The sequence below is a fragment of the Sinohyriopsis cumingii genome, chromosome 9, assembly GCF_028554795.1.
Source record: "Sinohyriopsis cumingii isolate HCF-2022 chromosome 9, ASM2855479v2, whole genome shotgun sequence".
Lineage (NCBI taxonomy): Eukaryota > Metazoa > Mollusca > Bivalvia > Unionida > Unionidae > Sinohyriopsis > Sinohyriopsis cumingii.
Genome location: NC_142969.1, coordinates 123,419,406 through 123,444,449, shown reverse-complemented (window position 1 = coordinate 123,444,449; position 25,044 = coordinate 123,419,406). Strand labels below are relative to the sequence as shown.

General features: G+C 34.8%; 1 protein-coding gene across 1 annotated transcript; it reads right to left on the bottom strand.

Moving 5' to 3' along the window:
* Nucleotides 1–10,336: 10,336 nt before the first annotated feature.
* Nucleotides 10,337–17,260, bottom strand: LOC149792831 (uncharacterized). Its single transcript, XM_089971296.1, has one exon. It carries the CDS (start codon nt 16,648–16,650, stop codon nt 15,619–15,621), a length of 1,032 nt encoding a protein of 343 aa, XP_089827422.1. The 5' UTR covers nt 16,651–17,260; the 3' UTR covers nt 10,337–15,618.
* Between the last annotated feature and the right edge of the window lie 7,784 nt (nt 17,261–25,044).

The window sequence follows — 25,044 nt, the reverse complement described above, 5'->3', positions numbered from 1 at the left end:
AGATTTAGGGAACATGGTCCAAAGACCATATCATAAGCTGAAACATTGGCTGTAAAACTAGAAGGGCACAAAATAGCTGATAGACAAAGAAAAAATAGAACGGTTGGTTCTGTTCAAGAGAATACCGTTAAAGGGTGTAAAGATTGCAAACAAAACTGTATGAGTGATGAACTCAAACAAAACTTTGAAAAGCTTACTGCAACAATAGTTGGACTTGTTCGACAAGAAAATTGAACCAGCACAGCAATAAATCACAAACTTTCCATAGTCCAAGACGTCAGATCATTGATATAAATAATGCCGATCAGTCAAAGGAAAGATCTGGTGTTTTCAACCATCAGCAAAATAATATCAAAGCTAAATGGGAAGATAACTCCAAACATAATTCAAATTATAGATCAAATTATAACAATTCACGATTTCAGGGTGAGTGGAGAGAAAACAGAAATCAAGGTCAAAGGCAAAACCAGGAAAACTGGAATGGGGCAAAACCTCGTCCTCCTCTTATACCTGGTCCCCAACAAGTAATAGTCTGGGAAAAGATGAAGATTACTTTGCATTGGGCACAGTAAACCATAATAAAATGAAATTGCTTTGTGACACAGTGGCAAGTGTGTCTATTTTAAGAAAAAAGTGTTGTAGAACAATAGTCAAATCCACCCAAAATCAATCAATGAAATACCAGATTACTGATAGTAACTGGAGAGACTGTACCATTTTTTGGTAACGTAAATGTGGATATAACACTTGGGAATAAAATATTTTAAACTGGGATGCCTATTGCAGAAATTCAACAAAATGGGTTTCTGAGAATGGATTTCATGAAGACAAACAAATGTAACTTGATTATAAGCACGAGATGTTTAAATATAAATGGAGAAAAAGTTACCTGTTTCTTTTACAATGTAAAGGAACCTGTTTGTTGCCAGGTAGCAGTTACTGATGCTGTTGAAGTTCCTCCACGTTCTGAAATTATAGTAAATAGTAAACCATTAGGAACTGTGGGAGAAGGCTCCTACGACTTGATTGAACCTGTAGTGAAATTTACTGGAAAGACGGGATTGCTGGTAGCCAAGGTCATCGTTGATCCAAGACGATATACATTACCCATTATAATAGCAAACTTGGGAACTGAACCATGCACAATCTTTAAAGAATACAATAGTAGCTAATATCATCCTGCATCAATTAATTATTGTACAACTTCTGAAACAGAATGGCAAAGGTCATTTGATACTTTGAAACAAGATTTAACAAAAGTTCCAAAACTTGCATTCCCAAATGAAAATGATTCAATCACATTTGATTATGGTGCTTCAAAATTTGGACAGGGTGCTGTCCTATAACACGTCCATGATAGTAGAGAGAAGCTTATCCATTACTTTAGAGAATGCTCTTCAAAACTTGAGAGACGATACTGTCTAACTCGCAGGGAGTTACTGGCCATTGCAAATGACACCAAACATTTTCACAATTATTTGTATGGTGTACAGTGAGAACTGACCTTGGTAGTTTGAGATGGTTTCTGAACTTTAAATTAGTGGAAGAAGAATTGGCCAGATGGTTTACAATTCTGTCAGTATATGACTATCAAACGGAGTGCAGGAAAAAAAAGATTCATTACAATGTTGATGCATTATCAAGAAGATCATGTCATAACACCCTCTTTAATCATTGTGATTGATTGGAAGAAGGTTAGAATGAAACAGTGAAAATTGACAAGAACACTGAGATCTTCAATGTTGAAATTATTCCTATAGCATAGACAAAAATAAAATAGTTTTATGAATTAGCTTTGGTATTAATGTGGTTGATCAAAGTGTCATAAATGAGATGTGTGCAAAAGAACTAGATAGATAGATAGATAGATAGACAGACAGACAGACAGATAGATAGATAGATAGATAGATAGATAGATAGATAGATAGATAGAGAAACGTATGGCTTACGAAAAGGAATTCAAATCAAACCTTTTTTGCAACAAACCAAATAGATGTTGATACAGCAAAAACAGAGAGTATCGAATAGGCACACTAATGGAAGCAATATACTTAACAGTAAACACACAAGGATAAACACCATTGATGGAAGCTTCGCTCTACGTGAATAATATTCAGTGCACTATTTTGAATGTTTGAAACTACAAATAAATGTACATACAAGTAATGCGCAACATACAAGTAATGCACAATAAATACCCAAATGAATATAAACACATTGCATACCATACATGCATTTTAGATGTTAAAAGTGACATGACAACGTAAAAATATTTAAATTTACTCGGAATATTTGCGTACTAAATATCGAGAGAATTTAGATAATACTCTCAGATTAATCAAATTGTTGGAATGTCTTCTGTGGAACACGGCCCTTACTTTCCTTGATGAACTTAGTGTTCAGTAAATAAAAACGTCGAATAGTAGGCTAGAATATGAAGTAGTTACATTTTCAAAACGTTTCTGTACCTAAATGTACCATTGCAGCAAACATATAACCTGAATGTAGTCGGCAGAGATCTATTTACTCTAGCTAGGAGCTATAGTTTGGGAGCTAGCTTTGTTATAATAATTAGCTTAGAAACATGTACAGGTCAAAGCAATGCACGGGCAGTAGTTATGATACTGACAATAATATGCATACGCGATTCGGTTACTGTGTTAATTATCTGCTCATGATCAAAATGTGACATAAGACTGAAAAGAGAGAAAGTTCTATTGTGCCAAATCACATTGATGAGTGATTTGTGATTGATTTAGATTTTTTAACATAGCGTTATCAATGTTAGTCATACACAACGTCTACAGTATGGCAGTTTATATTGATGTCTAGCACTGGGACATCATGCCGACGACAGGTAACATCATAACCCACCCATTCACATTATTTTGACGCCCGACCCACCAGTCCCTATTTTATCCTCTTAATGCTGAACTCCAAGTGATGCATTTGCTAGTACAATTTTTTTTATAAAAATTGTTATGATGCCGCTGGCTTTTGAACCGTCGCCCTCAGGCACCAGGGACGACCTTTCTATCGACATAGGACACGGTAGCAATCTTGGATTAAAGTGCAAATTGTATTATATACGACTATCGTGCAAATATCTACAATAACACATGTTGCAAGACAATTGTTGGTCAATGTGATTTTAAAATAATAAAAAAAAATGATAATTAGCATTCACTGAAAGATCTATGATATTGACCACACTGTGTAATTGCTGATCATGACCAAAGGTTGCGAAAAGTTATTTTGGATTTTGGTGGATTATTGAAGGTGTGTAATTATGCACTGTATTGTTCAACTTCATTCTGTCGCTTTGCGATGGTAGAATTAGTGCAAACGTGTAGTTTTGTGTTGGAAAAATATTGATTTTAATGCAGTTGAGTAGATTACTCTGTTAAAAATTGCTGTTATTTAACAAAATGAGATGCAGAAGAAATGATTAAGACGTATTCAGCCTGGCCAGTTGCATAGAGCAGGGGCTCAACGTCTACGTAACTCAAAATATACTGGTTTATGTTATACCTGAGATACTTTCAAGTTTCTATTTTTATTTTGGAGGGTGAAGTGTCAAAATATTTCAACTACTTTTCTAAGAACTCGCAGAAATCTGTTAAACTTTGGTTTGGTAAAATTTTGACTTAGTATGTTTTGACTTTGGTACGTTTCGGCTTTCATATGTACATTTGGATTTGGGGTGCCTTTCGACTGTAACTCCTGATGTTTCATAAAATAAATTACGATTGGAGTTTGCAACGTTTGGCCAACAAAATACGATGAGAGTTGGTGACAATACTAAATAATCTTAACTATACTTTAAATGTACACAAGGGGCGCAAGCTTAATTAAACTGTTGCCTCCCGTCTATTGCTCGCGTTAGAATCATAAGATAGATGAAAAGCTACAAATATCCATTCACGGACACTATCGTATTAATTAACGAACATCATTTGAATCTAATCCGGTAAATCATCTTGTTCGCATTAGACATCATAAAGTCTTTTAACGGGACTCCATGAGGTGAAAGCTGATTCTACCACAGGCAAAATAACAGTTGAAAGCAAAGTAAAATGCTTACTGTTATAAGTATGATTTCAGACTCAGTGCTGTATCATATTCTAGCTGATAGTAGAGACTGTTGGCCAGAACATTAATCCAAGCATTCTGAATATTTGATACCAGAGACTGTCAACAGGTTCAGTTCTGTTGTTTATCCTCCCATAGCTAACTGAGTTTGAACTAGTTAATGCCCTTGGTTAAGACATAAATGTTGAAATAATTAAGATCTCTTACCTCTAACCCTTTCTAAAAAGGAGCAGAGTGGTCGAGCGGGAAATTGTGTAGCCGGGGCTTGGTAAGGTAAACAACACTGGATGTTTAGTTTTTGTGAAGGATTTAACTTCATTTTGCATAAAGACCCTTACATGCTGTTTGTGTGTCCTTTGAACCCGAATGTAACATTTTGGTGGAAGCGGTACGGATTACAATAATTCTACGTGAATTATTTGGAATTGTTCAATACGTTGGAATTGTGTTCGACAATTCTGGAAGCTGAGGATTCAGCGAATCTGTGTTTGAGAGTAGCACTGAGTGGTTGGACTGTGAGTGTAACGTACAGTTGTTGATTGCTGAGTGCAGAGTGTGTATCACTTTAACGAGTGTACACATATATGCCCAGAAATTCGTAAAAATAAAAATTAGTCCAGTGGCTGTGAATATAGTGATAGAACATATAGTACGTACATATAGTTTATCATCATGTCGGTTGCTGATAACTGCGAAGTTGAGGAAGCAACGGTTGCTTTAGGACGACCACGAAGAAAAGCGTCAGCACCGAATTGAATGTAATTTACAGATACTGAGATTCAGTAGCATGAAGAGGAACTTAACTTTGAGCACAAGCAACCACCCATGGAAAGAAGGCGAAAACAACCTATTGCAAAGAAAAATTAAAGAAAATTGGAATTAACACAGAAGGAGTTTGAATAGGAACTGTAAAGAGACAAAATAAGATTTGAAATGAAGCGTTTGGAAATTGAGTTAGAAAGAGTAAAACATCAAGAAAACGCGACAGAAACAAACATCTTCAATGTCATACAAAGTAAAACAACATGCACATGACCATGAACGAGAAGAATATATTGTGATTTTCCTAGTAGAGCTTTAAACATTTGAAAAACATGGTAAGTGGTTTGAAAGCATTACAGCAGTGAGGCTTGATATGTTGCAACTCAACTGATTCATCCCTTTGGAAAGAGACTGCAAGAACATTTCGCTGCGTTGGTGAGCACGTAAAAGGAAAGCACCGAGACGTATCGTGGTCTAGTGGCCAGGATTGATGAGCACATAAAGCGTTTCTTAGAGGATCGTGACTCAATTATTTGTCTTTGTGAGGATTTATTTGAAAGCCTTGCCACAAGATCATTCAGTGGATTAGGAGGAACAAAGGCTCCCACCAATGTACAACAGCAAGATAATCAAATATAAATGTAAATAGTAACAAGATGAATATTCATCACTTACAGCAACAAGCGAAACTAATATCGATCAATGACCAATCCAAACGAAAGAATAGGCAATGGAAACGATGCAAGCAATGGGGAGATATTAAAAGCTATTGTCCAACCGATGATATGAAACATAGTGGCAACCCAGCAACTTGTTTTGTTAAGCCAACAATTGGTGAAATGCTTATTTCGGAAACAATATATGTAAATGGTCGCGAGAGCATGTTTTTGAAGAACTTTGGCTCGGACATGACCTTGATAAGAGAAGATTTCGTTGACGAGAGATGCAAGCTGGAGGGGCAAAATGTTTCTTTATACATAGCAGTGGGTCAGCCATTTACCGCACAGTTGGCTGTGGTTAATATCGACACTACATATTATAAAGCACCAGCGCATGTGGGTCTATTGGGGATGGATATACTTAGCAAGAAAGGGTCACGTGTTGTTACCAGGTCGATGGTAAATGGACTCGACGATGAGATGACTGTGGAAAATACTGACCAATATGAGGATGTGGATAAGAATGAAGTTGTCAAAAACAGCATCGAGACAGAAGATACTAATTATCGTGATGACATCGAAGTTGAGAAACTTCAGAAATGAATGCGGACATGTAGAAATTACAGATTGCAAATATTTCAAAACAAAGTATTTTAGAGAAGTCCTTTGCTACCCTGAAGTGGCTGAGGAGGAGTCAATGACATTCTTCTAGGAGAATGATATGTTACGGCGGAAATGACAATCTGGCGACGGTTCGCGTGGAGAGGAGTACCAGCAAGATAACGAAAAATGGTAATGGAGCTGGCAAACGATCGACCCCTTGCAGGTCACATGGGTTTGGAGAAAACAAAAGAGAGGAATCTCCAATCATTTTTTTGGCCTGGAATGTTTCCCAATATAAAAAGATGTACATTGTGTCATGAATGTCAGATGACAAGAAAACGAACTGCATGTGAGAAAGCACCAGTGGTTTACCCACCGGTGATAACAGAACCGTTCTCAAAAATTGCAATGAATATTGTAAGACTGTCACAAATACATTCTGACAGTGGTTGATGATGCAACGAGGTATCCCGAAGCTTTTCGTTTGAAAGATACGGAGACAACTAGTGTAGCTAGAGCACTGATTTAGCTGCATGGCCACGTTGGATTTCCAAGGGTCATATAAACAAACAAAGGGACAAACGTCACTAGCACCTTATTGAAACAGTTGTATGAAGTAGTGGGTATCCGTGGAGTTACCATAAAGCCTTATCACCCACAAGCGAATGGAAAGGTAGAACGTTTTAACGGGACGTTGAAGTCAATATTGCGGACGTTCTGTGCAGACAACAAAAATGAATGGGATGAGATGTTACTATTTTTGTTGTTTGCATGCCTCGAAGTCCCACGTAAGCAAACTGGATTTGCACCCTTTGAGATGTTGTATGGTTGGCCGGTCAGGGGGCCAATGCAGATTTTACAAGGTTTGTTTACGGGAGAGGATGATGTAAGGAAGTCAACTCAACTATGGAGCACTTTGTGAAAATGCGTGAGAAGTTGGCTGACATTGGGCATCTTGTCAAAGGTAAACTGTTGGATCGCCAAAAGAAAATCAAGGCACTATATGATCGTCACACAAAAACACGATAATTTAGTCATGGGGATGAAGTCCGTATTATCTTTACATCAAATTTGTCAAAGATGAAGGCACACTGGCAGGGACTTTATCATGTGGTCCGAAAGGCGAACGATGTTAACTACCAGATATGAGTACCCGGTAGGCCCGGTACGGTAACCTAACACATAACTTACTGCGTGGATACAAGCGTGCTGTGCTGTTGGTGACGCAGGAAGACGAGAAGGATTGTGTGGAAATTGATTTTCCTCCAAGAGCCTGTGAAGGTGATGCTGGTGTTAACCTGGGTGCCAATTTGTCGAAGGAGGAACGATAAAATATTATAAATCTTAGCAACGAATTTCAGGATATCCTAACAACAAGGCGTGGTCGAATAAAAATCTAAACTCACAGTATCAAGACATCTTCGGAGACACCAATTCGGTCATAATGGCCATATAGGATACATTTCGCGCAACAGAAAGATGTGGAAGCAATATTGGATGAAATGCTGGAGCAAGGTCTCATTCGGTCCTAAATCAGTCCATGGAGTTCGCCTTGTGTAGTAGGTGACAGGAAAGATGAAACTCTTCGGCTATGTGTAGATTACCGCAAGCTTAATAATATCACCTTATTCGACGCGTATCCATTTTCGCGAACATACGATTTATCTGAGGAGATTGGTTATGGAAATTACTTGAGTCAGATAAATCTAACTAAGGTTTACTGGCAAGTTCCTCTCGCTGAAGAATCAAGCCAAAAGTCTGCATTTGTGACTCCGTTTGGGCTTTATGATTTTAACATTATGCCCTTCGGTATGACAAAAATATATAAAAAAAAATATAATAACTTTAGTTATAATAGATATTGTTCTACTAACAGCCACATTTTAGGTTAGGCTGAATATGCACTGTCAAGAAATTGCAAGATATATATATATATATATATATATATATATATATATATATATATATATATAATGCCCATTGCTAAACCAGAGTATTCGTTGAGCAGGAATTTGGTACATGCCTGCACTTTGGGCTGAGGACATCACACATGATGTTTTGTTATGTGGCATTGTCCTATTTGTGTTTAAACAATTTGGGTATAGAAAGATATCATCAAAGATAATGACCATGAAGATGACAAGCCTCATGATATGAATAAGACAGAGATGTATGACATTATGCATTTGAATGATGGCAGTATGTTAAGATATCACATCACCTACACCTTTTTTAAGTCTCTTTGGGCATATAGTAATGGCAGAGACTGTCGATATATTTTAATACATATCACTCTGCTGTGAAATATTTCATTTTGATTTATATTTCTTGTGTATAATTAATTTGAATGTAATTGAAACCTTTAACAAGATTTACACCATAAAAGGTCTTCAATATTTTATCCTCTTTCACAGAAATTAATTTTAGGTGCATGATGAAGAAAGAACTGCATGTATAATATAATTGGTCATACTTGTATGTCTTGTTTAACAGTCTTGTATGTAGATGAATGGTTATTGTACCTGAAGTGGTGAAACAAAATATTAGTAAACAGTTCAGTATTATAATTCCCAATTTTTTAATAAGCATAAAAAAAAGTGGAGCCAGACTTAACGTTACCCGATTTGTCACACAGTATGATTTATTGTTGATGAAGATATATTAATATACCATATTTAGCACATACTTAATTACCATTGATCTCCAACTGATATGGATATGCATTTTCAAATTCAATGCCTTATACATTTTCCAAATTTTCAATTTCCAGTCTGAATAAGCCACTTAGATTGTTACCCTTATTTTGTTTACCTATATGGAAGATCATACCTTTGTAGTTTTATAATGGTAGTTCAGTTTCATCTTCTACACATGTTTAGGTTTTTCCTTTCCTTTTTTTGGACAGCTCCAGTGGCATAGTGGTTAGAGCATCCATCTCGGATGCGGGAGGTTGTTGGTTGGAACCCCAGCCACGTCAAACCAAAGACTTGTAAACATGGTACTAACCACTGCCTCATTAGGCGCTCAGCATTAATGGTACACTATGCAACAAATACAACAACAAAATACAACAAATATCATACTCTATCATAGTTATCAATTGCAATTACAATAGTCTGGTGATCCTTAAAATTATAGTGGAATATGTTAAATGTTTATTTTAATATAAACTCTTCATTTCAATTTTTAGTATTCATTCCTTGCACTATTTAACTCCACTGTGGACTTTAGAACTATCATTTATTTTTCTAATTTTACAATTTCTAGTTTAATTTTTGCAAGCAATGGTCCATAATTTCTATGTCTTTGGCCTCTATTTTCTTCCAAGCAATCATGTTGTGTTTTCAACAAGTCTGGTTGACTCATCAGTTGAATTAGATGTTATCTTTGGTGTTTTCAACAGGTCTGGTTGACTCATCAGTTGAATTAGATGTTATCTTTGGTGTTTTCAACAGGTCTGGTTGACTCATCAGTTGAATTAGATGTTATCGTTGGTGTTTTCAACAGGTCTGGTTGACCGATCAGTTGAATTAGATGTTATCTTTGGTGTTTCTCTGATGACTTTTTTTGTGTATTTGAACATATAATGCCTGTGCCGGATACCTGTTTTGCTTTGAATGGAATGTTGATTCGTGCTAAGTCTATTGTGCACAGAGGTTTCTGTGATGTTTGATTTATGGGGATGTTTTCATTTGTGATGTTAAGTGTGGATGAATGCTGCACTGGAGCTTCCAAAGGATTTTTCATCTTATGTAAAATCTTATGTATATTCACTGGAGTAACACACTAGACTTCTTGTTCTTCTGTGCGGCAACATAAAAAGTCAGTACATTCCAATGTATACAGTTTTTTATGTATAATGTCATCTGTGAAAATTAAATTGACAAAACAATACTCAACATTTTAATTGAGATTTTTTTATATGAAAAATAAGGATAATATCTAAATATATCAGTCTATGTGGTGGTGTGGAAATGGTTTTCCAGAGAAGAGATTGAAAAATACTGACCCATCCAATGATGATGTTTGAAATGTATGATTTAGTCCATCATAATCAGAGGTCTTGCTAGGATTTTAAAACAAGGAGTCCTGGAAACTAGTCTGAACTCTCAGTTCTAGCAATTTGAGCATTCTTCTGAATCTCATTTCATTACATCACTTTGTCAATTTGCTGTTTAACCACAAAATACTTCTACTACACTAGGAAACTAACAAAATAATGAAAGTTAAATTTGTTTATTTGATATGCTCTTATAATGACGACATGTACAACTCTGGGTCTTTCTGCCTCTAAATTCAATCATTGTAAAGAACAGTATATTTTCCCTCCACTCAGCAGGTAGTCGAAACCTTTGAACTTGCTGTCTGGCTATTGCATCATGTTTTTTTATGTACTCTTATGATGACAACGTGTACAACTGGGGGCTTTTCAGCCACTTAATTATGTCATTGTAAATATTAGCACAGCTAAAATGATCAATTGATGAACACATTTTCTCACTCAGCACGTGGAAGAAGCAGAATGCCAAGCCTTTGAATTTGCCACCTGGCGATTGTGTGCATACTGAGGACTCCTGTGTAATTGACTTTCTGTGTCCCAGATAAAAAAATTGGCATCCAGATATGCATTTTTAATTGGTTCCAAGACCTCTGTATAATTATAATAGTACAGAAATATATATATATATATATATATATATATATATATATATATATATATATATATATGTCTACTATTGTTGGTTTTATAAATATTGTACTACCAGTAATTGAAACAACCATCAAGTCATATGTTTGTAAACTATTACAATGCTTACAAATGATAATTGCATTTTTTCTTTCAGACAATAACTTGTATCTAATAGTATAGTAAGAACTTACTGGGATATTTATACATTTTGTCAACATACATATAATTATTCCTTTAAAACGTGACAGAAATTTAGTACTTAAAAGAAATTGGATGTTTCCTGAAAGAGCCTGTTTGGAATTACCACTAAATTTGTATTATTGTTTGTTTCTTTCCTATCCATGGTGAGACATTCATGAAAGTTTAAAAAAAACTGGAAATTATATCTTATGAAAGGAGTAACTAAAAATAATGTACCATGTTGCTTATGTAAATTAAAATCTATTTATCAAAATATGCCAGTCATGTACAATATTAAAAACAAATAATTTGTATTTATTTAGAAATAACTGTAAATTCCATATTAACTGCAGTCTTTTGCCAAAAATATAACTGTTCCTAATTATGAAAACTTTAGCAGATAGAATGATACACCTAAATGTTAGGAAGCAGATCTTTTGTTTCAGTTATTTTACAAATTAGGAAAGATACTGTACGAGAATCTTTGTAAACATCATTTTGTTCAGGTTTTTGTTCATGGTACATATTTATTCTCTGTACGATGTTTACTAAATGCAAAGCTCAGTTATTTCAAAAATATATACATATAGATGTAGTTGCAGAAATTAATACCTATATAATAAATCAATTACTTTTTTGAAACACGTTTATTAAAAATAAATCAGCATTCAAGTACCTATTTTCAAATTCCACATATCTTTGGTCTGCTGTTATAATGGTCTAACTAATGCTGCTCATGCTGTGTGGGAGATGAAGGTTTTGGGTGGTGAACAGCTATAATCTTCTTAGCTCAAAAATGAATAATGTAAAATAATTCAACTACTGGACATTAGACCAAAGAGGGGAATGCATCTACCTATTATGTTAGGTTTAATTATTTTATATTTTATCAAGCTTTCATATCTGTGGATTGATAATATTTCTCCACACACAAACACATGTGTTTGTTTGCCTACATTTTTAAAGAAAGATTAACACTAATATTTTCTATTCATTTTGTTTTCAAATGCTAGAAATAACTGTACAGAGAGGTAAATGGCAAATGCAACTGTTGGTTTTTTCTTCAAAATAAAGGCATTATCATCATACCTTATTGATTTAAATTGGCATATTTTGTTTTACTTTGTTGTTGTTAATCCATCGGATTGAAGTGTTCTAACTGCAAAATGAGAAATTATAAAGTGTACATTTGGTTTCACAGTACATTTTACAAGGTACGTACGGGTTCCTTTTTTAAAAAGAAACAATCTTTGCATGTTAAGGTGTAAATTGTCACTTAACTTTAGCCAATCAAAAGAATGCAGTATTAAAACAGTTCATAATTTAGCATTATTAAGGAATCTTTCTACAAGTTATTTATTTACTAATTATGTAGTAAACATAATAATTGTAACATATACCCATTATAAATTATTAGAAATAATTATATCAATATCAACTGATAATAATACAATGAATAATAATAATAATAATAATAATTGCATCTACTGAAATGCAAATGATGAGGAGGAGGAGGACTAATGCAAGTTATTAATCACACCTACCCCTACCAAATTATTACACACATCTTATAAGAAAAAATATCTGATTCTTTTTCTTCTTTTATTAACATGAGAATGTTCAAAAATAAAAAAGGGGTAAAATTTGTGCAAGAGATCAGCATGAATCTTTTTTACACTCAAATGAGATCACTGGAAAAGTGATTATGTGTTTTAGACTTTTAGTGACTGTGTTATAAAGCAATTACTGTATTTCAATATGAATTAAGTGAAAATGTATAGTTTTCTATAATAAATTGGTAAATCTGCAAAAATAATTTCAATACGGCAAAATGCTAAGGATTATCAACCTATGGCATATGTTGATACTGAAAATACATGTATACAGTATATATGCATTAATCTCACTGAAACTTCTTTCCATGCTTTTTCTTTAGATGAAAATCCGCGCTGTTTCCCCTTGAATTTTCAAAAAAGAGCTGTTTCTCCTTTGTTCACTTCAGTTAATAAAAGTATTTTGTGCAGTTTATCCTAAACAAGTCATCTTTTTTTCAGTTCATTGATATCTCCTGCAGATGTAAAGATTATTGACATTGGATACGCTTGACAGATACTAGCACCATTTCAAACCTCCTCTGCAAAGTGCATGAAAATGACATAACATTTGATGTGACTCAAGCAAATCAACTGACTTGAGCTCTCGAGTGTTTGTTGCTTTGCAGAGAATAACTCAACTAGTCAAGATCTACTTTTGAGACCAAATACTTGAAGGAGTATAAAGTCAACTCCAAATATTGAATTCCATCTACAGTTTGAGATGCTTTTGAGCTCAAGGGGCCAGTATGTGCAGAAAAACAGTTAATTTTAAATTTCTCTGAGTTTGGTACAAAATCTACTTGTCCTTGATACTAAAGAGACTATTCATAAGTATCAGTGGCATTTCATTTTCGGGGCCCCGAGTGGCCGAGTGGTCTAACGCGCTCTCCGTTACGGATCACTGCCATCTCACCTCTGTCTGCGTAGGTTCAAGTCTCGGATTCAGCCAATGTGGGTATGTGAGAAAGCATGCCAGTAGCTTCTCAAGGGTCGGTGGTTCTTTCCGGGGATTTCCCGGTTTTTTCCTCCACCATTAATACTGGCCGCCATGTATAGCCTATCGTGTGCTGAAAAATGGCGTTAAACACTACAACAACATTTCATTTTCTCTATATACAGATTCCATGTACACTGCATCAAATCCTTTGGACAAAAGAGTACGTAATCATTTTATTACATGAATAAGTTATTTTTTAACACAATGACCACTAAATATCAAGGTATTTAACTTAAAGAAATGGGACATCACCATTATCATTGTGTCCATTCCTTCTGAGTACCATCTGCAACCCACTAAAATGAACTGTTCAGAACCAATCACCCTTAAAAGCATGTAACTAAAAAATATGAGCAAGCCTACATAACAAAAAATTTAAACACAATTTTCTGAACTTCTGTGCTTAATATTTGTATGTATCATCATGCATCTTTCTTTCTAACAGGAATACTCTTACAAAGCATTTTATCATAAAACTGAATGGTTTATCTAAATTATGTGCACTTGCTCACCCAGGGTTTTCAATAGACATGTCCCCTCAGGTTTTGACGCTTGGAATTTAAAAATTACCCACATTTGATGCATGGAAATTTTGTTGACTTTTGCATCTTTATTATGGAAAATCAACCTTAATCAACCTTGATCTACTTCCAGCTTAGTTTCTTACCAAGAGTATGCTGTCGAGAACAAATTTAAACCAACTGACGTCTGCTGGACAATAGTTTAGACCTTGATGACCAATAATATCACACCAATGGAAGATATACATGAACTGGGCAGAGCTACCAGTTCATTGAAGCCAGGCTTAGATTCAAATGACTTAAAATTGTTTTGAGATTACATTTGAAGTTTATGATAGAGGAATAAGAAAGAATTTACATGAATGGACTGCCTTTTGATCAAATATCAGCATTGGTATGTTTGGACATCAGATTATAACCAAGTGGTCAGAACAGGAGCACATCATTTTGGCAGCTCGCAAAGCTGATTGTCAGCATAAGCGAACCAACTTAAATTGTTTTATTCGCAAGTTGCTTCATTTAGTCGGAAGTATAAAAGTTCTGAATCACTGGATTGACTTCTGATAAAATATCAGCATTTGTTTTCTTGCGCTTTAAATTATTATCAATAAGACAAAACCTGAATACTTTTTAATTAAGGAATCATTCAGAAAAAATCAAATGGAGATAATGCTGAACTTAAAAATCACAATGGTGCAAAGAACCGTATTTTCTTTTCTGCATCTGTCTCAGAAATGACCTAGTGGTAATGAGTTTTCTGACCCTGAGACTCCAAAGAGTGTGCATCACTATAGTATATAAACGTAAAAACCACAATATCATTATCAATGAGTTTTGCTTGTGAAAGGAATGATGCTTTCTGATTACTGAATCAACTGATGAATATACAGACAACAGAATTACTTTTAAATTTGTCAGCTCTGAGGAGAAGACGAGGCAATATCTGAAATTTGTTTGAAAATTTAATGAGGAGTGGATAAGTGAACTGACAACTGTGTGATGTACATTACTGATATCTGAATAATATGAAACCTTCATAGTTGTACGGGTATATTTTTGCATCTAAAATTATTTGAGCAAATGATAATAGGATATGTTGAAAAGTTTAAAAAATAATAAAGGATAAAACAATCCTGTCTACATCATTTACAAAATACACACACAGTAAGATAGTTAGAAAAATAAACACTTTTACAAAAATGAGATTGTATATTTCTTACAAAATACTCAACAGGTATTTCTCATTATTCAGCATGAGACAATGAGTCTTAAATATTAATTTATTTGTTTCCACCAATAATAAAGAATCACAGTTATGGGTTCACAACTGTCCAAAAGAATTGACTTTCGAGATTTTACTTCTGACTCTTGAGATTTTCAGTTTGACTCCTGAGATTCTGTTTGGAAATCTACTGAGAACTCTGTCCTACTGTGGCCCTTCAAATCACTAAATGTTCATCTTGAAAGTACAGCTTTTCCAAAATATTGTATTACCAATGTCACATTTCAATCGTTTATCTCATGTATGTATCGTCATATGCTTCTTCAAAGTTCTACTCTGGGCAAACATTTGATCACAAATTCCACATTTGAATGGCTTTTCTCCAGTATGTGTCCTCATGTGCTTCTTCAAATACACATTCCGCCCAAAAAGTTTATCACAAACTTCACATTTGAAAAGCATATCTCCTGAGTGCATCATCATGTGCTGCTTCCAGGAGCTACTATGGCCAAATATGCGATTACAAATTTTACATTGGATCGGTTTTTCTCCAGTATGTGTTGTCATGTGCTTCTTCAAGTAAATATTCCGCCCAAAAGATTTATCACAAACTTCACATTTGAATGGTTTATCTCCTGAATGCATTGTCATGTGTTGCTTCCAGGAGCTACTGTGGCCAAATGAAAGATTACAAATTTCACATTTGAATGGCTTATCTGCAGTATGTACCCTCATGTGCTGCCTCAAATTAGAACTCTGCCTAAACATTTTCTGACAAACTTCACATTTGAATGGTTTATCTCCAGTATGTAGCCTCATATGCAACTTCAAACCAACACTCTGCCTGAGCATTTTATGACAAACTTCACATTTGAATGGTTTGTCTCCAGAATGTACACCCTTGTGCTGTTTCAAATGACTTCTCCGTGTAAATGTTTTGTTACAAACTTCACATTTGAATGGTCTATCTCCAGTATGTATCAACATGTGCATCTTCAAGGTCGCAATCTGCCTGAATAGTTTATGACAAACTTCACATTTGAATGGTTTATCTCCAGTGTGAATGAACATGTGGTTCTTCAAAGCATCCCTCTTCCTAAATATTTTATGACAAATTTCACAACTGAACGGCTTATCTCCAGTATGAACCATCATGTGCTTCTTTAAAACACCATTGTGTCCAAACATTTTATGACAAACTTCACATTTGAATGGTTTATCTCCGGCATGTGTCACCATGTGGTTCTTTAAGTAACTATTCTGCCCAAAATGTTTATCACAAACTTCACATTTGAATGGTTTAGGTCTAGCATTTCTCTCCATGTTCATACTTGGCTCTCTATATGAACACTATCGTACACTTCAAAGTTAAAATGCCTTGAAGCACTAGTAATGTCCCAACCTGTCCTGCCTACATGGGTAACATGGTCATATTCCGACCAGTAGGGTAATTTCGACCACGGATGTACGTCCTGCTGTTTAAAATGGAGATATGTAAATTACTTGCTGTGTTCTTTGTTTTTATTTATGTACATGCGGATGCAAATTAGTAAACATGTTTCCAGGCGACGAGGCATCCCATGACAAAATGGAGTTCAGAAGTGGAATTCATAAAAATAATTTTAAAAATGTATTCAGGACCCTTGTCAAGAATCAATCATCCAAGATTTGCATAACATTCAATAACATAATAATTATCTTATCGTAGCTTTAAAATAATGATTTTTGTCTCGCTAAAAGAGTAAAAATAGCACCGTTTTATGACCAATAACAATAGGGTAGCATGGTCATATTCCGACCAGTATGGCAATTCCAACCGTGTATGTACTTCCAGCTATTTACCACAAAAAGATATGCAAATTACTTGCCGTGTTCTTTGTTTTTATGTGTGCGCATGCGATTACAAATTAGTAAATATGTTTCAGGGGACAAGGGCATCACGTGACAAAATGACGCAATTGCCTCAGTATTCTCTCTTCCGCGCGAGTTCAGGAACGGCATTCATAATTCCGGACCCAAGTCAGTCATCAATCTTCTAAAATTTGTATAGCTTTCAATAACATAATAATTACGTTATCATAGCTTTAAAGTAATGCATTGTCTTGCTAAAAAAAGTAAAAAATTGCACCAGTTTTATGATTAATAACAATACTATGCAATGTTCTGTATAGTGGTCGGATTTACCCCAAGTTATTTTTCATCAGAGGGCAATCACGACCAAGAACACAAGCATAAAGAAAATGTAAAATTATGATTAGTTTGTATTGAACTTCGAAGAAGAAAAAACACACAGGAATAAATATGTAATTAAAATCAATAAAAAAGTTAAAGGTATAAATCTAAATAAAAATAAAATGTTACTTCTCTCAACAATTATCTCTGTAACAAAATCCACAATTATGTATATAACAATATCGCTTTCTATCTGCTATCTCTCTATCTGAATTTTTTAATAAAAGCTTTCAATCTGTCAAGATGAACAAAATCTTTGTATTTTATAGATGAAACTTGTATATGTACGGTCAATATATCATGGTCGGAATTACACCTATCAAAGGTCGGAATAAGCCACGACACGGTCGGATTTATGTATATAGTCATAATAACATCACTTTACAGTAAGAACTAAAATTATATGCTTTTTGTAAAATGAAACTCATTGCAAGAAACCCGACTGACTGATTCCCATATCATTTTTAGGTACACAGTTGTCGGCTTCAATAATGAAACTGTAGATCTCATGTCAACGACGTCAGTGGTCGGAATATGACCAGATTACCCTAGTATGCAATGTTCTGCATAGTGGTCGGATTCATCCCAGATTTGTATCATAAGAGGGCAATTCCGACCAAGAACACAAGCTTAAAGAAAATGTAGAATTATGATTAGTTTGTATTGAACTTTGAAGAAGAAAAAAAACCAGGAATAAATATGTAATTAAAAACAATAAATTAAAAAGTAAAACTATAAATCTCAATAAAAATAAAATGTTACTTATCTCCACAATTAACTCTATAACACAGTCGGAGTTAGCCCCTCCCCCCAACCCCCCGTATATAGTCATATTAAAATCTATTTTCAGTAAGAATAACCTAAATTATATGCATTTTAAATAATGAAACTATTTGCAAGAAGTCTGATTGACTTCTTCCTGTATCGTTTTAAGTAAACAGAAGTCGGCTTCGATAATGAACTTGTCGATCTCATGTCAACGACCTTAGTGGCCGGAACATGATCAGATTACCTATTTTCGATAATGCACAGGAATTGTACGTACGTTTCGATTCTGTTCACAATAATCACGGTTCAACAGCAAAAAATGTAGTCCCAGTCTATTCTTAACTATGTTGTGTTGTTACTCCTTTCTCAATGTGGTGGTGATACAAGACTTAGATTCACGCGTTCCTGGTACTGTGTTAAAGGAACTGGCTTATTCCTTCGAATATGAGGATTTTAACCTTGTTATCTATCAGCATCTTGGCGACAGTGCACAATGAGTAATAAGACAGTGATGGTGATCCGGAAGTGAAATATGTTATCCACTGGACATAGAACACAATTAATTTTACTATATATACTCTAAATTTGTCTCTCATTACTTATCTTTCCACTGTGTGATAATCAGTACAAATCGTATGTTAATTTAAAATACAAATTTATAAGATGACTTTATGGTGAAGTTTTTGTCAAAGGTTCACCGGCCATTTTTTTTATTTTTTTTTATTTTTATTTTTGTTGAAAGGCTGGACTATAAACAAATCAGCGTGCAATGGAACACAGATTTCACTTCCGGCTCATCAGCAAGACCTTATTACTCGCTGTGCACTGTCGCCAAAACATACACAGACAACCACACCATAAGCTCATATTCTGAAGAATAAACAATTACCTTTAAATCCATGTTAAGAATGTCTAAATCTAACTGTTGTATCACCGCCAAAAGGATGCAAAAAAAAAAAAAAAAAAAAAAAAGTGCTGTAAAATATACCACAATCGTGAGTACGGAACTGGATTTATTAATTATGGCCTGATTCCATTGCACTTGAACTGTGGCACAATTATTACTCCCGATCTAGTAGCCGCGAATAAAGTCCAAGTAATACACAGAAGTTAGATTTAGGCATTCTTGACTCTTGGCAATGATTTAAAGATAATAGTTTAATCTTTGGAAATCGATTATCATCGTGGAGTTGTCTGTGTGTATTTCGATATTTCATCGACGGTGCACAGTGAGTAATGAGACTTGATTTTGATCCTAAAGTGTAATGTGTAACATATTGTACAGTGCCGTTTGCTGTTCAGCCACTAAAAAAAATGAAATCCAGAATACTTGTGAGAAGGGTAACACATGATTCAGATCATGGTCGATTCAGACCATTGCTGAATCGGGTTATGGTCGATTAGGACCATGGCTCATTCGGATCATATCCGATTCGGATCAGGCTAATTCGGCTCAGGTTACTGGCTCTTGATTCTGACCATGGGAAATATTATGAAGTTTCGTCCAGGATTTATAAAAAATGATATTTCTCTTTATTTCAGATGTAGGCTTAGCAATATTTTTGTCAGTGCGTGTCTTTTGGAAATTTTAATATACCACTAACAAGTTTCCTGTCATAATGCAATGATGTCTGCAGTAATGCAATCTTTGCTGATGTCTGGCAATGTGGCATCTTGCCGCAGACATGTAGCATCATGTCCCACCTAGTTACATTATCCTGACAAGAGGCCGACCAGTCCTAACAATAATTTCTTAATGCTGATCGCCAAGCAAAGTGAAGTTTATAGTTGGACAAAAAAGGTCTCGGAACGGAACGTACAGATCATTGACGTATTCCACCACACAATGGCCACCCCGGTTAGAAAGTTATTATGTCGATATTTTGTATCAGTACGATTGATTTATCTGCTTATTATTACATAATGCTTCCGTGCTCTGCCTTCCCTAATTTACAAACGCTGCTGCCTATGGAAATTATATTCTTAATCTTTTCACAAATCTGTATTTACGTAAAACAATCACTCTTCAGTGGCATGCATGTTTCTTAAGAAAAAAATAAGCGATTATGAAATCTACATTTGTTTTATAGACACGAGTGTTCTTCAAAAAAGAGACCCATGCTGGTCAAATATGTCTCTGTTAGGATGGTAAAATTTGAGTCCATAGATGGGTCCTAACTAAAATGAAAGGTAACTTGTTTTGTTTACACAATTTGAAGCAAAGTAAAATTTTATGAAATCTGCATCTGTGTTTTTGGACAAAATTTGTATTCATAGAACAGTCCCATTTTCACGAAATAATTTCACCTGTTCTGCGAGCAAAATATTTTCTCATAGAGCAGTCCTATATTCATGAATTAATTCGACTGTTCTGCGGACAAAATCTGTCTTCATAGAATTATCACTTTTTAGTGATTTGTAAGTCTGATTTTTGGACATAATCTGCCTTCATTGAATAGTCCAATATACACGAAATACATCCACCTATTCTCTGGATGAAATCGTTTTTCAATGGAGAATCATTGATTAGTGTTTTGTAAATCTATTTTATAGGCAAAATTTGTGGTCATAGAACAGCTCAGCTAAGAGAAATGTAGATCTGTTTTTTGGTCAAATTAGTTGTACTAGAGCAGTCCACCTAAGAGAAACGTAGATCTTTTTTTATGGCCAAATTAGTCTTACTAGAGCAGTCCACCTCAGAGAAATGTTGATCTGTTTTATGGCCAAATTAGTCTTACTAGAACAGTCCACCTCAGAGAAATGTTGATCTGTTTTATGGCCAAATTAGTCTTACTAGAGCAGTCCACCTAAGAGAAATGTTGATCTGTTTTATGGCCAAATTAGTCTTACTAGAACAGTCCACCTCAGAGAAATGTTGATCTGTTTTATGGCCAAATTAGTCTTACTAGAGCAGTCCACCTCAGAGAAATGTTGATCTGTTTTATGGCCAAATTAGTCTTACTAGAGCAGTCCACCTAAGAGAAACGTAGATCTTTTTTTATGGCCAAATTAGTCTTACTAGAGCAGTCCACCTCAGAGAAATGTTGATCTGTTTTATGGCCAAATTAGTCTTACTAGAACAGCCCAGTTCATTGAAATGTAGATTTGTTTTATGGTCAAATTAGTCTTATTAGAACAATCCAACCCTAGCGAAATGTACATCTGTTTATGGCCAAATTAGTCGTCGCAGAACAACCTAGCTCAGATAAATGTAGATCTATTTGATGGCCAAATTAGTCTTATTAAAATTGTCCAGCTCAGAGAAATGTAGATCTATTTGATGACCAACTTAGTCTGCATAGAAGTGTCCAGCTCAGGGAAATGTAGATATGTTTTATGGCCAAATTACTCTTCATAGAACAGTCCAGCTCATAGAAATGTAGGTATGTTTTATGGCCAAATTAGCCTGAATAGAACAGGCCAGCTCGGAGAAATGTTGAGCAGCTGTATGGCCAAATTAATCGTCATAAAACTGTCCAGCTCAGAGAAATGTAGATATGTTTTATGGCCAAATTAGTCTTATTAGAACTGTCCAGCTCACATTAATGTAGATCAGTTTTATGGCCAAATTAGTCTGCATAGAACAGCCCAGCTCAGAGAAATGTAGATCTGTTTTATAGCCAAATTAGTCTGCATAGAACAGGCCAGCTCGGAGAAATGTTGATCAGTTTTATGGAAAAAAATTAATGGTCTTAGAACAGCCAATCTCAGGGAAATATAGATTGTTTCATGGTCAAATTAGTCTTATTAGAACTGTCCAGCTCAGAGAAATGTAGATCTGTTTTATGGCCAAATTACTCTTCATAGAACAGTCCAGCTCACAGAAATGTAGATCTGTTTTATGGCCATATCAGTCTTACTAGAATAGAATGCATGTTGAGTATATTGTGTCCTTTGTATAGTATTGTTCTCTATTTATGTGAACATCGTTCACTAACAAAATATTGTTTATGTACAGGCATCATACCTACATGATACTGCATCATTTCCTTGTTTACATCCATCATACACAATTTGCATGCCACTAGAACATATTCTCAGGACCTTTTTATATGTTAAAATAAAGATCTAATGACACGTCCTTCTTGTAAAGTTTATACCAAATGCTCACTGCTATGATCTTGGTGTCAAAGTTAAGACACATGACACCAATAAATTACGATCATGATTTGTTATAATATGATTTTTGTTTGTTATTCCATTCATTATAATGTGTATTCATTTATATAAAATTATACTGTTATCAAAGAACTTAAGTCTGTTGTTTTCTCAGACAGGGATGGTTTTTTATACAACCAGAGTGGGAATGACTTTCAGTGAAGATATATATTGGCTCTATAAATGCACTTGCAATGTCACTAGATCAGAATTGACAGAATGCTGTGGAGAAAGGATGCGTGTACCACACAGGGTAAAAAACTAAAAGAGATTTATCTGCAAGCTCAATCAAATCATCCACTTTAACGATGCATAATCCAGTTCTGACATTGTCACAAGAAAGTGAGATATAGCAATAACGTTGCCAATTACATGGTCCATTTTATTTCTTTGTTTCCAGTTTCTGTCTAAACTATTTCTTGAATTGTGTATGCAGTTTCATATCAATCTTCTGAAATAACACATCACAATGGGAAACGATGTTCTACACCAAAGTCAAGTTCACTGTATCACTAGGAATTGTAGCTTTACAATCAAAATACTATTGGGCTATGTCACTTTTGTTCAGCTTTGGAGACTCCTGATATAGGTTAATTATATGTGCATTCCACCACCACTATAAAAATTACATGAAAATTGTACATGTCTCAAAAGACTCCTGTATTTATTGAAATGTAACATAGTTACATGTTGTTTAATTTTCAGTCTTCTCCAAAACATGCACGGAATGTAAGATAACTTTCCATTTGGATGGCCTAGAGCAGTGTGTACTAAATATGGGTGGATACATCATGTGTAATGAAGTCCTTAGAAGATTCGTGTAATACTTCTTAACTGGAAAGTAAGCATATTATATTGTCTGAATATTAATTTAAAAGATTCACTTTATGTTTTTTTTCCCCTTGTAATTAGGTTTTGCTTATTCAGCCACAAGTAACTGTGTTAAAGGTTATGAAAGCCCTCTTGATCATTTGCTTTATTGAGCTGAATGTATATGCTTTAGAATGTATCATTGTTATTAACTATCTCTGTTCTGGGTCGTGTTTGATATATTCTTTAATTGCTGGCATATCCATACAATTATAAGTACAGCTCATGCCTTGTATCGACAATTGTATTGATTCCATGTTCATGTTTGAAGCAGATCAATAACCAAAAAATATTTGTGAAGTATCCAGCTTAAATATCAGTCTTGGGGAGAAAATTAGCATTTTGGTTGCATTTGTCTCAATATTTTCTGTAGCAATCGTTGCAAATGTTACAAAATACATTTAAAGTTGTACAATGCTATAGTTGTAACACTTGGATTCATCTGAGCTGGCCAAGGTTTCCTATATGATAGGCTCATCTACAACTTGGCATATCGAGCAAATATTGATGTGATTCGGGTCTGTGAATTTCATTGTATGTGGCAGCAAGCCACTGCATCCATCAACAATACGTTGTTCAAATTTTAACACTGTTCCTACATAATCAAGACAAGGGGAGCACACAACTTGCATGGGCTGATAAAGAAGTAATTTTCCAGTGCCGTTCCGTGTTTGCACAAATACCTTTCACTCAAATAAACCTGTAATGTCTTCCCTCTGGCACACAGTCATACTTTCGATGTTAAACTTAAAAGTATCCTTTTTAGGCCCCCCCCCCCCCACTACTTTTGGGTGATGTACATCACGCTTCTGGTTAGTTGGCATTGCATAGTAAGGGAAGCAACTCATGAAATCCAATATATGTTGCTAGGACAAAGCACCAATATGTATCTGTTTGATCCGCCAGTGTGTAGTTAGGGTTGTTACATCGGAACTTTGGTTAGCGAATATGCTCTTGGAATATTTTTCATCTTGCAATTGAAGAATTGCACATTGGATGCAAGGAAAATTACTTGTTACAATATTGTCCTTTGTCCTCTCTTTATTATTTGAATCATTCCTCTTTAATTGATACATGAATATTTGTTTAAAGGTTTATTTTGATCAAGCCAACAATCTCCACATAATACATGGTCCTGTGTAGGATTTATAATTTTTAATAAAACGATTTGTATGGTTTTAAAATCAGCATGGTACAGCCTTTTGTATCTGCTTGACGTAGATTATTACAGTGCCCTTGTATGCCCACAACGAGGTTCAGATCCAGACACTGTAGTAATGGATGCAACGCTAGAGTCATTCCGAGAGGAATTTGTATCTTCGTAAAATATACTGTCGTTAAGTAACACCGTTGACAAGCCATATAATAAAACAGATGCAGACAGGTAGTAAAATGAGATTATGTTTCCATTTATTGATGTTTATATTCATCTACCATATATTTGGGAAGGGACATATTAGCTTTCATCCCATCTGTGAAAAATGTCTTGCATTGCCATTAGTGAAAGTGTGCTATATTAGGCCTGATAGAATACCATTTGAGGTCAGTAGGAAACATATTAGGTCAGTGTGATGGGATGTCAAAGATGACAAACAATGGGCACTCATTTACATATTGCTTAACATTGCCTGCACAAATAATCGTCTGAAAATAATTGTTAAAAGGATATTTTTGGTCATTGTCAGAGTAAATTAT

What these genes read in the sequence shown, in the direction of transcription:
- LOC149792831 (XM_089971296.1), bottom strand. Translation starts at nt 16,650, where the DNA reads ATGAACATGGAGAGAAATGCTAGACCTAAACCATTCAAATGTGAAGTT.